General features: G+C 39.3%; 1 protein-coding gene across 1 annotated transcript in view; it reads right to left on the reverse strand.

Annotated features, from left to right (window-relative positions):
* LOC118802270 (arf-GAP with Rho-GAP domain, ANK repeat and PH domain-containing protein 1-like) overlaps nt 1-18560 on the reverse strand; it is a 155507-nt gene that overhangs the window by 21749 nt on the left and 115198 nt on the right. The window contains 12 exon segments of the mRNA XM_036562750.1: nt 773-886; nt 1331-1448; nt 2104-2172; nt 2839-2937; nt 5982-6129; nt 6294-6399; nt 8278-8487; nt 15645-15808; nt 16888-16927; nt 18023-18218; nt 18451-18504; nt 18506-18554. Of these exon segments, the coding sequence (XP_036418643.1) occupies nt 773-886; nt 1331-1448; nt 2104-2172; nt 2839-2937; nt 5982-6129; nt 6294-6399; nt 8278-8487; nt 15645-15808; nt 16888-16927; nt 18023-18218; nt 18451-18504; nt 18506-18554 (1367 nt within the window).

Below are 18560 nucleotides of genomic sequence, written 5' to 3' on the forward strand. Positions count from 1 at the left end.
TCAGTGTATTTTTACTGTGTAGACTAATATTTGTGTGTTTTTAGTTTAAAGCTCATCTTGTATAAAATGCATAGAAAAAGGAAGTATGCATTTCGTATAATGCAGCCCTCCAGTGATTACACTCACTCGCTCACTGAAATGTGTGTGGTAGAAAAATAAAAAACCTGACCAAAAGTGTCACAAGTGGAGTAAAGCAAAAGTCAGATTTAAGAAAACAGTTTTAAAAAAACTTTACCACATGGAGAAGTAGGAGCACCATGATTTTTCAAAAAACAGCCTAAAGGAACAGACATAGACAAAGAAATATAAAAAAATAAAGACATATCAACACGCACTCAATATTACTGACCTTTCAACACTGACATTCTCAGTGAGAGCGTGAATGGAATAATATATTTTATTAGATGTCATTTTTAAGTTTGCTCTTATGCCTCATCATCTCCTGACTCCCTCAGTTGGTTTTTATACACTTATATTTAATCAGCACCTCTTTGAGATCCAAACTCACTGTGACTACTGAGAACTTGTAGCACATGTAAAAGCCTCATTTACATATTGTTTTCTTTCTGTTGCACATCGTCATATTTATCCTTCGTAAACCACCAGCAAAACAGTCACAGCTCGTATAAATCTACTGCGCACATAAATTAGCACTGTTTATCTGAGATCTTACTGAGTCTCAGTGCACACTGTATTTTGAAGCTCCTTTTTAAAGTGATGAGTGTTTTATAGATGAAGTCCAGTAAAGGAGAGTGTAGTGTCTGTCTCTTACCCAGGTAGACCAGCATGGCCTCCATGTAGTAATTCTTCTTCACCAGTAGGTGGCTGTCTGTGCCCAGAGAGTGCAGGATGGGTAACACACGTTCCTGATAGTGCAGTGGACGTTCTGAAAACAGAAAGAGAGAGAAAGAGAGAGGCAGCAAATGAATGAATAAATACTTGAATGAACTGATTAATGTTTGGACTAGAGAATGCAACAAAATGAAAAATACATTTTTATTTATTTTTTATTTTCCGTATTATTTTGCTTTTGAATAACATTATAGATCAGATCTGCTTTCAGTAGGATAAAAAAGATAAAATGATAAAATGCTTTGTTCTGTTTCTCAGTCTAATATTACCAGCAAAGACTTTGGCATTTGAACAGTTGCTGCTTTGGTACACTCGGTGGTAATGTGTGACTTATATACTCCACATGGAGACGGAGAAGAAGTCTAGCCATTCACTAACAGTGAGACACGTAACCAGCTACTATCATTTATATAAATCTTTTTTACAATATATGAAACTATATCCTATGGTATATATTTCAGTAGTGTTTAAGACCAACCTATTTCCTCTTTCTCGTTGACCTCGAAGCAGCACCAGTAGTCCTTCTCTTTCACTGTGATTTTCCGCCGGTCCAGAATCTCAAATGTCAGCTCAGCTGCCGTCATAGTAGCAGGGATCTACAAAGGTCAGAGGTCAGGACTTTTAAACAGACAGTTTGGCCAGAAAGGCTAACATGGCTAACAGTGTATAGAAAGCTGGACTGTTTACTGTACATTTGGCCAATCTATCCTTTTACCCACTGATAACTACTTTAGCAGCAAAGAGCTGTAAACAGTTTAGACCTTTATGTTATCACAGTGGTCAAAAGGATCAATTCACCAAAATAAAAATACTGATTTTGGCTGTGCATTTCAGTGTGTCATACAGTGTCAGAAACCACATGAACAAGTCTATTTGATAGTACATAACAACTCAACCCAGTTTGAGGCAGGTGTGTGAAGATTTAGGCATAAAGATTGTACAATGATAACTGTTACTTAAGCTTCTATGACTTGTTGGCTACATTATCCTCATAGCTCCAGTGTAAAACTAAAGAAGCAAACTTCAGACATCAAACGTTTCGACAGATCGACTACAACTGAGTTAACAGAGACACTGAGTTACATTATACATATATATATATATATTTTTTTATTATTATTATTTTTTACCTTATTATATATTATATTACATTGTATATACACTATGATATAATTACTATTGTATCTTTTAAATGCGAAGCCTTTGCAAAACACAGTTATATTCCTGCTGTGTTCTGAGGGCAGAATTCACCTTCACATGCTGCTCCGCCGTCTCCTTCTTCTCCTCCAGATACACTGTACAGATAAAGTCACCACTGGCCTGAAAACACACACATGAACACACCCCCCCCACACAGACGGTTAAAAGAAACACAGTTTTTGTTAAATATGCTTTTTGCTTTTTTTCTGATGCTGAAAAATGAATACATTTTACTTGATGGGTGTTTTGACTGTGAATTAAATGAATGAAGGGCTGTCTCTGTTTTTTTTTCACCACCCCTACAACTGTGCAAAAGGATGGGCATGTAAATTTTAAATTACATATTTTTAACATTGAAATAATTATCCAAATACAGGTTTTCTGCTGTTTTTTTTTATATTTGACTTAAAAAAAAAATGTGCAGAAGTTTGGAAACCTTTCCAGTTGTAAAGTTATCAGAACCTAATTAACTCGTTAATAGACTCTTTAGGACTGTTTAACTAGGTCAAAAACTGGCGTTAGGACAGAGCATCATAAATTTTCTGACTTTTCAAATTAAATTTTGTACTAACACTTAACAACAATGCGGTGCTTAAAGCAGCTGGCTGAGAATCTGAATGTGAAGTTAAATGATGCCTACAAAGCAGAGGAAAGCTTTAAAAAGACATCAAAGCGCTTCTATCTCACAGTTTCCATTATCAAAAATGTCACGAAGAAAGTTAAGAGGAAGTGTGACTGAGCTGTGCTGTTCAGTTCACTGTGTTAGCCATAGACATGCACACATACATGCACACCCACCGGCCCCGTTTTAGGGTTGAGGTTGTCTCTCAGCTTAATGATGTACGTGATCTCGTCAAGTTGGGTCTTCAACTGCTGTTCATTGACCTGTAACACACACACACAGGCCTTTGAGGTCGGGAATACAGCACAACTTTTAAGGTCCTAACATTATAAAAACATTATCTCACACTTTCTCGTTGATTTTGTAGACATTTTGGAGCAATACTGGGGACTAACAAACTAAACAGCTTGCAAGTTGTTGCTGAACTGACTCGAGCAGAGCCCTTCAAATTCACATAAGTATAGAAGCTTAGTTAGGAATTGTGAGCCAGAAACCAGAAGGTAGTGAGTTCAAATCCCAGGACTGACTGGGTATATCAGGTTGTGCCCTCAGGCAAGGCACCTAACCCCCCACTGCCCCAGACGGCACCACTCTGTTGTGATTCTGTGTTAGATAACCAGCAAAATGACCAATTTCCTTTGGATCAATAAAAGTATGTAACATAATGTGATGAGTGTGGTAGCTTTGGGTATTCAGGTCGTAAACATGCTCGACTGTGCTCCTGCCATAAACTCAGTTAATCACAAAGCTGTTGATTTGTTATTTTTCTTTATTTACCTGCTGTTTTTACCTTTTTCTCTGGCTATCAGATCTGTTCAGATTGAGTCACTGACCAGTTTACACTCTGAGGTTTTATCCAGGGTCAGAAAATGAAGCATGTTTTATATATTCCGCTAAAATTAGGGTGGTTAGAAAATCAAAAATTACTGTTGTGTCTTGTGCTTAAAGAGATTTCCTTTGACCCCGGTTGGTCAGCTGTGCATGATGTATGACACTCCTTTTTTAGAGCACATATCGCTGCTGTCGGAAGAAAACCTCGTATCTCCATTTTGGTCGTTTTACAGTTTTTGACATGATCTGAAAATGCCTGTTGCCTTTTACATTGTGTTTCTTTCAAAAGAAATGACCAAAAACAAAAAGTGTGGTTCCATTAACTTACATTAAAAGTAATATATATATAAAAAGTGAAAGGCATTGTTCAGGCTGGAGCAATGCTTTTCAGTTGCTCTATTTTTTTGCACTGTTGCAAAACAAGAATTATAAGACACTTGAGAGAGTCTGAAAAGGGCGTCATCTGAGGGCAGCTACTGTGATCAGACAAAAGGAGCAAGAAAATCCTTCATTCTAGTCAGAAACGGCTTGATTTCTGTCCTCTGTATTAGCACTCGAACACTGTGGCTGTTTACCAGTCTCTGTACTTGTGTGCAGTGAAGTGCACTCAAAGCGAACACAGGGCTCAGCTCTCAGCTGACGGCACCCGATGCACTCGGAGTGGAAGTGTGTAGCGCTGAGCGTGAGAACGCCACAGAGGAAACGTGTCACAGCTCTTTATTTAGACAGTCATTACATGAGTGAGCAAACTAACAGAGCAGTGCATCCTTCACAGGTGGGCAAATCGACTGTTTCCAAGAATAAATTTCTTTTACTTCAAATATATCCTCATTTTTGTAGGTCTGCAATGATTTTTTGACAAATTAAATCATTAAAATATTCAGAAATTATGAAATCTATAAATAACTATAGTAATTTAGTGCTCTAGTTTGAAGTAACAGCATTGGGTGTTTTCTTATGTGGGGTTTGTTCTTTGGTAAAAATAGAATCTACACACACTCAAGAGCTCAAAGGGGTGAACAGTTCTGCGGTTTAAGAACACGTCATGAATCTGACGGAGACTTTTTTCCTAAGACCTTTCACTAAGAACACGTCTAAGAAGAAACTTAGGAAGACACTGGTGCATGAGGCCTATTGTTCTTGATGCCAGATGCAATCTAAATAAGTGTCAGAGGAAACTAGTACGGCTTACGTTATATAGAGGAGGCAGTTCACTGTTGAAATATGAATTGAATAGTCTGTAACGTTCAGCACTGTGGTGGTATTACAGAAATCCCAACCCTTCAGTAAAAAAAAGCCATCTGGCTTTTTGGTGAAGCTCTTTCTACCGAATTTGTCCAAACTGAAAATAATTCGTTTTCAAATCTTAGATATTCACAAGTATTATGTTATGATTTATTTAAACCCAAAGCACTAAACTAATTGAGTAATATGCTAAATATGTACAAAATCATTATTAATAGGCTACTTTCCACTGAGAGGCGAGTGTCCCAAACCCTGACCCCTACATTTACACTTGTGAAAATATTTTGTAAATTTGTTGTATTTTTTTTCTTTTAAAGTAAAGTTCACATTTCCATTTACACATTTCAAGTCTAGCTGAAAGTCTGAAATGAATTTTGAACCAGTTTGGTATAGTGATCCATATACGCAAGCTACAGTTGTATGCGAAAGTTTGGGCTGGTCTTTGTTGATTTCGTAGTGTAAATAAGTTAACACATCTAAGGGGAGGCACTCCCACACAGTTTAATACACAATTACTGATTATCTGCTGAATTTAATGCCCTGGAAAAAATAAAACATAAAACGTGGCTTGTGCAAAAGTTATGGCACATTTTATGTTTTTTTATTTGAGTTTTTTCTTTTGAAAATCAACAATGTAATTTGACTGAGGGTGTACAAACTTTCTCAGATGACTGGATGCATAGTAGCCAGAACAACATGAAAAAACATGGTTTTGTGTGACTTGAGCCAAATACCACAAACTATGTAAGTAATTATTATTTATATATTCTTCCACAGAAGACAATTTCATGTGATTTGTATTCCACCGCTGATTTTCTTTTATTAAACCATTAAAATGGAACGTCTTGAATCATTCTTTTCCTTATAAACACTGAAACACTCGGTATTTGATAGAATATTTAAAAATGACTGATAGTTGCTGATAAACACTGATAGTCTCCACCAGGGGGCGTTAGGATCACATTATTTGAATATGAAAACATTGTTTTGGTATTTATCAACACTGTAATGGACTAGACAGTGGGAGGTCATTGAAGATCTGATGCATTTTCAATTTCATTTGAAATGTGACTGAACCATCTCTGACCACTGCTATACCAGATGAAGCCATACAGCACCTACTAATTTATAACACATATATAATTTATAAGTACCTATTTGTCATAATAATAAGTCCTATATGTATTGCGTGGGTTCTGCTGAATATGATGATATATGTGTATAAGCTCACATGGAATATGGTGATGTAGTGCTGAATGAGGTCCTCCACCACACGCCCGGCGTTGTAGTCTTTACCGTCCGTCTGGAACAGCGTCGGCCCAAACACTATGGCCAGGTTATGAAGGTTCATCTGGTTCAGTTCCGAGAAGCGCTGAACGCTGTAAAAACACACACAACCAGCAACCAAAGAGTTAAAATGTGCCAATGTGACACCCGTTTCATAACATCTGACAATGAGGAACAACAGTTCAAAAAAGAGGAAGGGTGCGTTCACATAGTTTTACAGCGTCCTTCTAAACGTACAGCAGCGTCTGTGTCTTACCAGTATAAGTGATTGACCAGCGTGCGTAGTGTAGCTTTGTTGACTCTAGGCAAGTCGCTGAAGAGTAACTGATACTGAGAGATCTTCCTGCTTTCATCCGAAACAGCTAAACACACACAAGATACAACACACATTAGACAAAGACCGTCGCAGATGTGAAATACAGCTTTTACATAGCTGCCCTGCTGCTCTGCCTGTGTCCATCTCCACTCTGAGGCACACTGAAGGGAAATCCCACACATTTTTCATTTTTTTCTGCTTAATTCAATCACTGAGACAAAAACAAACCCATTCAGAGTGGCCTGGCGTGAAGTGGACCTTTGTAGAGAATCTAACCAACTCTGTTTTCTTTACAGTGGTGGTGATAGAAACCGGGGTCGCAAAGTCTGCAACACAAATACTTTTATTTACTGTCTTCTGAGGTTTTATTTGTATGTAATGAAAATTTGTTTTCTTTGGGGACTGTTTCGCTTTACAACGCCCTGCATGTACCCCTCACACTATAAATAAATTTTAAAAATACACAATCTTTTCAAAACCTACAGTAAAACAATGTCTCAGGTATCCGGCAGTGCGTTCATAACCTCTCATGTAATAACTTTCTGTGAAGGAGCTTTCACAGGCATTAAAACTCTTCGGACGTCTGGTTCCTATCACCACCATTGTTAACAATTCTGTTTGGGAAAGTTTCTCTAGGACTCTCTCCAGGCATTTCACCACTCTAAATCACTATTAAAAAAAGTCAATCCTGGGATTTGAACCCACAGGCGTACCCGCTGGCGTACCTCTCCTACCACTAGGCTACAAGCCACCCAAGCTTTTCCATTTTAGCAGATGCATAATACTAAGAAGAGATTATCATGATGAAGCACCTAATCCAGTTTACTAAGACTGATCAATACTGACTGCGTTATTTAAAGCCTGTGAAAAGCTTGTCTGTTTTTGGAGCCAACATGACTAATGACTTCTTGAAGAGTAATAACATTATCCCAACATACTAAGTCGAAATATCGAAAACACAGGTAATTATTTGGAGATGAAAAGTCAAATTTTTGACATAAGTAAAATCTGGATACTGCTGCCAGAAATAGAGAGGAGGAAAAAAACAAACATTTTTTTTATTTCTCTTATCGATCAGAAACCGGCTTTCATACATAAAGAATGTGAGTATATGAATGGGGAAAGCTGGTAACGCTCAACAAGGCCACCTTCAGTAAAAAGAGTCTATCAGCTTGCTGGTTGGCAGCCTCCCCTGGTTGTGGGGATCTGTACTAGTACAGTAGCAACCTGAAATTTTTTTTGTGTATTAATCAAAACACTACAAGCTATTTATGAGGTTTTTGTCAGATTTTACTGGGGAGTTCAACATTTTTCAAACAGTAATTTGACTTTCAAATTCGAGATTTTTGGTCTCTCCTCATTCATAGAGAGAGAGGAGTCTGGTCTTGTATGGCTGGAAATAACTGCCCGGCAGCGGTGCAAAGATGGCCGCCGAGTGAACAGACGTTCCTGTAAGGACTTTGGCTGGTCGTAAAGTTGCGTCTGTGTTCATTTGCATGACATACTAGATGGGCCAACCCTGCCAGCGCAAACTGTGGACCGTTGGTAATGAGGCTCTTTTAGTAAATCTGCCCCTTGGACTGTATTTTTAGGGTGAAGCTCCTTTGCTGTTGGTGTTGATAGGTTCAGATTTTCCCTTGAGCTCCACTTAAAACAGTTTTTTTGTTTTCATGTACCAACAACTGTAATTCATTTTTACATGACAATTTCCCAACATTTTAACCCCTGAAAATTAAACAGGCTGTTTTCGTTACTGTGCTTTTAAGACTGGTATGTAAATGAGCCATGTGCTGATTGGCTGCCACATTCAAAAAGGACCCTGAAGAACGCCAATGTGAATGGGGGGGGCTCAACTGCTGTAGGCTGATTAGGTGGATGGGCTGTTTACATACTACTTCAAACTCTTGAACCTGGTGGGTGTCACCTGTAGTGCTGAGCCAGTTGGGTGTTTGTTGGCCGAACAGGCCCTCTTCGATGTCCCTGAAGAACCTCTTCAGGACGTTGGAGACGTCGTCCACCTGCTGCTCCCCCTCTTTCAGCCACACAGAGCGAGCGTCCCGCCTGAAAGCCTCCAGCAGGGCGGCGATCTTACTGTTCACACCGCTCTTACGGTAGATACCCTCAGACGTCAGCCCTGCAGGACAACCACATGTTCATTAACGCTTGTGCAGTTAAAGTCTTGTGCATTCTTGACCATTTCCGAGGTTTAACAATCACTGTTTTAAACAAAACGTATCACAAAAGCAGGTAAAAATGACAGATACAGATTGAGTTCATTTTAAAGGTGAGTCCCACCTCTTTAATATAAAAACAATACCAAGGGATTGATAAACACAGAACTGTCAGTTCGGGAGTAAAGGGGGACTGAGGTAGTTATTTGGAGATGAACAGTCAAATTTTGAGCACTGAAACGGTAGTAGCCATTATAAATGTAGTACTGAAAATACATAGTAAAAATTAGAATACTGAGAAATAAGAACAGGAAAACAAACAGTTGAAACAAACTAAACCAGACTACAGCAGCTACTGAAGTTGTACTACTGAACCAATGTCCTAGCAACAAATGCGACAAATGAGATAAAAATCACCACGTCATACCCGCATATCTAAAGGCTGCATTTTAAAGAGTCTAAGAACGCTCTCCAGCTATAATCTCACACAGACCCCCCATAAATATGAACTGAAGACAGAAGCAAGAATAATGAGACGTAAATAAAAGATAACTAGTGTTTACACAAAGGGACAAAAACAGAACAGTTTGTTCGGCTCTAGATTCACTGCTGAACGTCCTCAGCCTCTCGTTTGGTCAGTGTAGCTGAGAGAATGAGACTTGGCAAAACACGGAGATATCAGGCTAGCTGACCAGTTAAGTTGATCCACACGCGCTATGACATTCCCCATAAATAAACAAGCTGGTATAAAATACAAAAATAACATGCCAAGTCACTGAAACTGACCATGGAGCATAAACACAAGGAGCATGAAATTAGCTACGTGTTTAGTAAAGCCGCGAAAATATTTGTGAAAAGATTCTAAATCAGTAAACAAAAATTTAAAAACATTTGCCTCCTGAACTCGTTTCCATATCATCGCTGCTGTCTAGCTGAGTTGAAATCCTGTCAGACTCCTCTTTGTCCATATGTGATAAACAGAACGTCTTGGAAAGCTGTACGCCTCCTCCTCGCTGGAGGATTCATCGTAAAAAAAAAGGATGTGCAAATTTGTAAAACTTTTTGTTAGACATTGAAAACTGGAATATTCAGATCAACAAAATGAAATATTCAACAATCTACAGTGTAACGTGAGTCGAAGATGGCTGCGACTGTGTTTTCTGTCTGAATTCACCTCAGAGCAGAGCAGCCGGCAGAGGGCACAGAGTGGTCTGAAGGGTTAAAATGCACAACAGCAGCGTAGTGGTCAGTGTATACTGTGAAAAGGAATGTGTTACCAAAAGATCAAATTCACACAACTCTCCCTTTACCCCAAATTTAGTAGACCAGCCATCTTAGGTGTCTGAAGGTTCAGGGCTTGACAATAAGCTTCAGAGACTTGTCCTTAATCTAATTTTACTTAAAATCACTTTGGCCTTCAGACAAGTAATTTGGCCAGGTCAATCTCATTAAACACTAAAGGGGAATTCCATGAATGTAACAAAGTCATTTAGAGTGGTTTGTGTGAAATGCTCCGTTCCAGACAAACGTACAGAGTCAGAATTGTTCACAGTGTTACTGATAAGAACCAGACGTCTGAAGAGTTTAAAGCCTCTAAAAGCTTCCTCACAGAAAGTTATTACATGAAACGATCATGAAAACACAGCCTGATGTCTGAGACGTTGTTTTACGACAGTTCTGAGATGAGATTTTGGCCTAAAAGCGGTAAATGCACATCTTATTTTTTCAGATTTCCCACATTTTACCATCATCAACATTATACAAAAAGCTCAGAAGACGTGTAGATTCAGTTAGTTTTGGATAGTAAATAAAACGATGCTGTAGACTTTGTGATCCCTGATTACATTTATCACCACTGTAAAGAAGCAGGTGTTTGTAAATTAAACGTGGATGATTTCTAAAAATAAGTAAAAATCGGGATTATCGATTATACATGCACAAATACACGTGTCCGCTACAGCTTTGGGTTCCTATTCTATTTTCAGTGAATGTGCATTTTTTTGAACAATAAATGTTTTGATGAAAATCTTTAATATGACCACATACTAAACAACAGTATTCAGTTACCCAACATCTTTTGAAAAATACTTCACCTCTTGTTTTAATAGGCATTACTGTAAAAATGTAAAAATTCATGAGCTTCTTCTGGTGCAGATTTATGATGAGCTGCGTGCTAACAGCACTCCCTGCAGGAAAAACCTTAGATTGCAAGCGGTTTCTAAAGCCATGTTGACATGTTAGATATACAGGGTGATTAAAAAAAAAGCCCCATATTTTTACAACCGTGAGGCACCTAGGAACCAATCACAATCCAATTGAAAGAGGGGGTCATAGAGTTTCTGACTGTCAGTGGAAGATGGCTCCCTTCAGTCTGAGAGGAGATGAGACCCCTGAGCAGAAAGCGTTCTGCGTTCTCCACTTCAATAAGAGTGAATCCGTCATAACTGTGCAGTGTGATTCGCACTGAAAGAGCCGTGAGTGCAGCGACACCCGACATGCTCAATCCAGTATGGGATGAGTTTGACTATGGTGTTGATGTTGTCTGTACAGCTGGAGGAGGTTCAGACTGAGACCTTCTACAATTACATAATAAACTTTATGATCATTTAAACCGTTTACAGTTCACTGCACTGATCTGTAATGATTTACAAGCTATAACTCAATGTTTAAACAGTGAAAGTGAATACAATCTAATGTGTACAAACCATTTCATATCATTTGTTACCTTCTTCTGATCTGTTGGGACCTGCAAACTTCTTAAACATGAACCCCAATTTCCCAACATATTTAAAAGCTGTTTAAAGGTAAATTAGTCCTCTCTAGTTCTCTCTCAGTTCTTTTCCCAAAATAGCAAAAATCGCCTTTTCCTCATCACCATGGTCATCACCAATGATATCCGATTACAGCGCTCTATAACCCAGGCCAACTGTAAAATTCTCAACAATGAACCATTTCAGATCAAACCACTCTCAATGACTTTGTTCACAACTCAGCCACTGAATTATGTAGTAATTTTGAAATACCCGTGAAATTTCCCTTTCCCCTTTCTTTAGAAACAGCTTGTCACTAAACCTCAGTCATTATTAGTATCTCTCACTTTCTCTCTCTCATCCAGCTAAGTCACCTACAGAGTGCCAGCATGACAGCAGGAAACAACATTCAGCTCTCCACTGGGAGAGAGGGAAGAAAAGCCACACAGACAGAGGAAGAGAGAGACAGACAGAAGTTAAACAGGGCAGAAAACATTGTTTGAGTGAAGTTCTCCTGTGACAGCAGTCACAAGAAGCCAGTTACCGACTCATCCAAATGTCTCTCTCTCTCTCTCACTCACTCAGTAATGTCATTAGCCCCTAACCGCTGGCAGCGGAAAGCAGAGTGACTGGCTGCTTTCACTCAAATAAAACCAGCCATCCAATAAGCAATGAATGCATCACGCTGGGAATGATGGGCAAACAGAGAGACGGAGGCCACAAACTCTCAGATAGGTGCCCATAAATTTTGATATTTGTACAATTCTGCTTTTTAAACATACAAAGAAAAACACACTATGCTTTAATATATACACTGTATAGCCAAAAGTATTTGGATACCCCTCCTTATTGTTGAGTTCAAGTGTTTCAGCCACATTCATTGCTAACAGGTGTGTGAAATCAAGCACACAGCCGTGCAAACCCCATAGATAAACACTGGCAGTAGAATGAGTCGTACTGAAGAGCTCAGTACGAGGTGGCCACCTCTGCCACAAGTCAGTTTGTGAAATTTCTGCCTGGCTAGATCTGCCCTGGTCAGCTGTAAGTGCTACTGTTGTGAAACAGAGTCAGTTTGTGAAATTTTTGTGAGTGTAAAGCAGGCACAACACAACACACCAGTAAAAACATCCTGTCCTGTTGAATCACTCACTTCGGCTTTCCAAACTGCTTCTGAAAGGAACATCTTCACAAATACTGTGTGCCAGGACTGAAATGGGTTTCCATTGCCAAACAGCTGCACACAAGCCTAAGATAACTATGCATAAAACCAAGCGTTGACTGGAGTTGTGTAAAGCACACCACCACAGTGCAAGCGTGTTCTCTGGTGTGATGAATCAGCTTCTCTACCTGGTAGTCTGATGATGAGTCTGGGTTTGGTGGATGTCAGGAGAACATTACCTACTGGAATGCACAGTGCCAACAGTTTGGTGGAGGAGGGATGATGGGCTGGGGCTGTTTTTCAGGGTTTGGGCCCCTCAGTTCCAGTGAAGGGTGATGTTAATACTACAGCATACAAAGACATTTCAGACAATGATCTGCTTCCAGCATATTGGGCAGCAGTTTGGGGAAGAGCCTTTCCTGTTCCAGTATGACTGAACTGGGCTCCATAAAGGCTTGGCGAGTTCACTGCTGAGGAACTCCAGTGGTCTGCACAAAGCCCTGACCTCAACCCCACTGAACACCTTTGGGATGAACTGGAACGTCGACTACGAGTCAGGCCTTCACAACCTCTGACCTCACAAATATTTTTTTTGAGTGAATGGACACAGATTCCCACAGACACACTCCAAAATCTGGTAGAAAGCTTCCCAGAAGAATGGAGGCTGTTACAGCTGCAAAGGGGGACCAACTCTTTATTAATCCCATGGTTTTGGAATGGGACGTTCAACAAGCTTGTATATGTGTGATGGTCAGGTGCCCACATACTTTTGGCCATATAGTATTTATATAAACATATAAAGAAAGAAAAAACATAGAAAGAAAGAAAGAAAAATGAGAAAGGAAACAGAAAAAGAAAGAAAGGGAGGAAAGAGAATGAAAACAGAAGGAAAAAGAGAAAGAATAGGAAAGTCAGAAAGAAAGAAAAAAGAAGTTCAAAGAAAAAGAAAGAAAGGAAAGATGAAAAAGAAAGAAAGAAAGAGAAAGTAGAGAAAAAGAAATGAAAGAAAGAATAGGAATTAAAGAAAGAAAAAAGGGACAAAGAATCAGAGAGGACGAATTAGATAAAAAAGGAAAAAGGGAATGGAAAGAGGGGAAAAAGATTGAAAACAGAAAGCGAAGAGAAAAATCAATGGAAGGCTGGAAGGGAGAGCAGCGTGCAGTAGAAGACATTTTAAACAAGCTCAGCCAATCAGCCTTAAGGGCAGCATGACATCACCAGCAGCTGGAATCGAAAAGTTTTAGCTAAAATGTTTTTAAAAGTATAAAGTTATGAAACTGAAAAAGACCGAAAACTTCGCTGAAATTCTACAGGAAACGATCTGAATGGAGTCTGTATGCTAAACAGTTTGGTTATACGACCATCCGACAGTGCCTGTGATAAATGGGGCTGCTGAGAGGAAGCGTTTCTTCTAGGAGGAAGGATTAAAAACACCATCATTTTCCACACAGTCCCTATCTGCTGCTTCTGTAGAGCTCCATCGATTATCACGCACATTTTCATCACGTTCCCCACTTTGAGTGGGCAGCTGCTTTAGCCAAGCTGAAAGGCACTGGATGAACGTCTGGTCTGCATGTAAATCTCTAAACATTAACTATCCAGTCAGTTCCTCGTTCTCCAGTCCTGCCCTGTAAGGATACGGGGGGAAATCTAGCGCTGTGCAAAGGAGTCAATCATTTCACCAAGCGCCAACTTCCCCATGTCAGTACTCTTATCAGCTCTTATCTTACTCAGCCTGTGGGCTGCAGAGGTCCAGTTTGTTTTGATATAAATCCACATCGCGCCTGAAAGCAGACACTGGAGTTTCCACTTGTCTTTCCCATTGGGAAGTAAATCTCGGAGCTCAGTATTGCCTTTTGTAAGCTTTTGTTGGAATGTCTGGCAGTTTTGTGGATCTTGTTCTTGGAATTTTCTTGCAAAAGAGCTCCCTGTTCCTTCGAATCTTAACATTTCTGGATTTCTCCACACAAAGATATGCAATATTTATCACCCAAAGCACACAAGTTGATTTATTAATCAGTTTTCCTCTGTATTTTAGCTTGATTTAATCAGAACCAGTCAAATTCTATTACATCATATTTTTCTCTGTATTTCAGTCGCTTTTTTTTGCAAAGCATTTTGTAAAGCTGTGTTAAAAATGTGCTACATAAACAAAAAATTATTATTATTATACCTGTTACACATTTATGATTTACTTATACGACTAAAACCTATTAAATGCAGAACAGAGAGCGGTATAATTATTTCTGTTTTGCCCAAATATTTAGTAGCATAATAATATAAGGTAGCAAACCAAGAAAGCAACAGCTGCAATCCAGAAGAATCTGCGATAAACTCAACAATGACCTTCCAGTGCAGTTACAGCTGAAATAATATAGTGATAAGATCCAAAATATTTTCATTTGCACTGAGTAAAATGACACCAGCCTCAGTGTTTGTCTTTAGAGTCTATACTGCCAAAATCCCTCAGCCATCGAATCAAAATAAACACATGCATGGCACAAAGCTCAGAACAGAAGAGTTTACATTAATAAGGAGTAGAAAGAATGAGGTTGGAATGGAAATAAAACAAGATTAACTGCAACGTTCACAAATAAAATGGAAATAAAATGGGATAAATTAAAAATAATCAATTGAAAATAAACAGTGTAGAAACGAAACAGAACAAAATGAATGAACAGAATGGAAATAAAATGGAAATAAAGCTAAATGTAAATTTAAAATAAAATGGAGTAAAATGAGTGGAAAAATGAACAGAATGGACACAAAACAGAATGAAATTAAAATGAATGAAGTGGAATGAAAATAAAATGGGAAGAAATGAAAGAAAATAAACAACAGAAATTAAATGTAACGGGACTGAAATGGAATGAAATGAAAAACAAACAGTAGAAGTGAAACAGAATGGAATTAAAACAGGATAGAGATGAAACTAAACAAAATAAGCTGAAAAGAAATAGCAATGAAATGGAATGAAATGCAATAAAATAAAAGGAACTGAAACAAAACAGAATGAAATGAAACAGAATGGAAATGAAATGGAACAGAAAAAAACTAACTTAAATAAAATGAAACACATCAAAACAAAATGAAGCAGCATGAAAGCACAGATGGAAAGAAAGGGTTTTCCTGGGTTCTCCACTAACGGACACCTAACACAGGACAGAAGTAAAAGAGAACGAAACAGAAATGAATTCACTGTATACATTACCGTATTGTGTGATGTAGTGAATGCAGCGCTCCACTATAACCGGTATGTCGGCCTCGGTGAGCTGCTGCTGACTCAGCGTATCTCCAGAACTCCCAGCAGCCCTCTCGATCGCTGATGCCCAGCCGTAAAAATCCAGCTTCCTCTCACCCTCTATGTACAGGGTCCTACAGAGAGAGGGGGCATGGAGAATAACCAGAGAGAGGGAGAACGAAGGAAAGAGAGAAAACAATTACAAAATTTGACTCAATTTAGAGACCCCCTTAAAAGAACTGGGGCCACAACCAGAAGACTCCGCCCACAAATGCATTCTTTTTAGCGACAGTCGCTACGTTGGGCAAGCTTTTCAGAACATCGGTAAAAATCCAATTCAGCCTGAATGGGAAATTGAGAAATGGTAGAAATCGTTGTTTAGACTCGCTACACGTTGAGCTTCCAGTTTAAATGCTATGCTACTCAGCTGGATCATGTTGTTTTTGGCTACTAGCCTAAATAATGTATTTAGATTTCAGCATATCATTAGGCTGAATGGGATTTTGGCCAATGTGTCGTAAACTTATCCAACCTCGCAACCTCAGCTACAAGGTGGACCAGCACAGATGGACAGGTTAGGTTAATGTTATCTCACTATACTAGCAGCATTTAGTATACAAATACATCAAACAACCATCAGTAACCCCTGTGGTGTCAACTAATTATGACTGCTAGCCCCTGACCTACAGGCTAATATTCAACCTAGCATTAATATAAATCTTACCGTAATTGTTTAACAAAAGCAGACAGAAAACAGCAATTCTACATTTATTCTGAACAAAACGGACACCAATTACCATTTTTAACCCTTTCAGCCAGAGAAAAGCAGCCAAACTGAGGTAAGACACCTACATAGTCAGCTACCATGCTAACTTCAGCTTTTAGCTTCTTTTCTTCCTCATCTCTCGACTCATTTCTGTAATTTGAGTAATCCATTCTCTCCAATGAAGTGATGAAGACAGTTACTACAGTTATATGGCTGCAACGAGTTCTTTAGCATCTTAGTAATATTGCTAGCTGTCTGGATTCCTTTCCGATTTCAAACAGAACACCCCCAGAAATCCTCCCTGAATCAGGTGAAGCCACTGAAAAAGTTCCTCCCATCATTCAAGATACGAGAAAATCTTACTCTAAAGCCTACTGCAGAGTAAGCACGTTTATAAACATGCTTATAACATATTTATAACCGTGGCATAACTGTATTAACACTCACCTGCCCCGCTCAACAAGCACCAGAACTTCATTATCCCTCGCTGATGGAAAAGAGGAAAGAGAAGGAAAATTATTTTACATAAATATTCCTCAAAATATCAACATAAAACTGAACGAACAACAACAGCAGGTTTATACTGGAGTGTATTTAGGATTGTGGCCTAGTTTATAATCATCAATTTTAACACTGGGTTTGTTGGTAATTACACTGTGATGAACACAGCACTGTAATCTAATTAGGGGCGTGTCTTTCTCTTCTTTCCCGTTTGAAGAACCATTATTTTGACACGAAGTTCATGACTCCGGGAGAAAAACAAGCCCAAATTTATTGTTTCTAATTAACTGGTGATGACTGGGTTACTGAGAGAGGTGGAACGCTTTCCTGTCCTCCACCCATTTTTTCTAATGCCTCTCTTTCTCTCCTCCCTCTCCTTCCTTTGCTCTGTCCATCTTCATTTCTACCAGTTAACTCAGGATCTTTGTTTTGCCCCTTTTGCCTTCGCACTTCTGAGCCCCTTGGTCTGCCTGTCCATTTACATGACACATCCATCGACACTCATCACTCGCTCAACCTTCTAGCACAACTTGTGCTAACACTAAACATGGAACGTTCCAGTAAGTTTCTGAGGTTTTTTGTCATATAATCATTAAACATTCAGCTACACAGCAGTATTTAAGGCAGAAACATTTAATTTAGCTTAATGCTTATTTCTGCTGTAGGATTTTAGGTGTTATGTTAGCGTCAATTTTCCCACAGTGTATTTAATACGTAACAAGGCCTGAAAAAGGGATTTGGCAGACCTGGGGACTCAACACCATGATAGCGGAGTCTGATTAGGCCGCAAACTGGGGACTCAACACCATGATAGCGGACTCTAACTAGGCCGCAAACTGGGGACTTAACACCGTGATAGTGGAGTGTCTAACTGTTACTGCAGTTTAGTAACTCAGCTGGAATAAGAAGAAGGGAGAGGTTTAATGATACCCATAAAGCAGGAGTCTGAGAACTCCTCAAAAAACAAAAATTCAAGAGAGGACTGGCAGAAGGTGAAAGTGTAAAAAAATACATAAAATTAGTGCACAGAGATGAGGTTGGGTAGGTTTTAAGTAGAAAAACATTCTCAGTTTAGACTCACAGAGTTCTAGAAGCTTCTGCAGGTGGATGGTTTCCTGGCCATGGCCATCCTCCAGGCACACGTGCAGGGTGGAGGCCACCAGGCAGAACCAGCCCACCTTAGAGCTCTCCAAGTTGAGTGGGTCTTTATAGCGCAACCGGCCGATCCTCTCAAAATCCTTCTGCAGCAAGTCCTCCGCACACGCAGGGATGAAGGACTGGGATTAGAGTGAGTGAGTGAGAGAGAGAGAGAGAGAGAGAGAGAGAGAGAGAGAGAGAGAGATGACCCCTAATGACCCAACTGACGTCAAAACCTCAGGAGAGTAATAAGCACACCATAACGTACATTGCTTGACAAAATTTTGGACTCTACTTTCTTTATTTTGATTTATATGTTAATGTTAATGATGAGTTCTTGCAGACAGACAACACACTTATTTACATGGTTACCTTGGCAATGGATTTGACCCATTCCTTCATGGTCTCAGGATTGTCAGTGCCGAAAAAGGTAGAGGCGCTCTGCGTCCGAGTAGATCTCAAACGAGTGATCATACCTGAGA

The sequence above is a fragment of the Colossoma macropomum genome, unplaced genomic scaffold, assembly GCF_904425465.1.
Source record: "Colossoma macropomum unplaced genomic scaffold, Colossoma_macropomum, whole genome shotgun sequence".
NCBI classification, from domain to species: domain Eukaryota; kingdom Metazoa; phylum Chordata; class Actinopteri; order Characiformes; family Serrasalmidae; genus Colossoma; species Colossoma macropomum.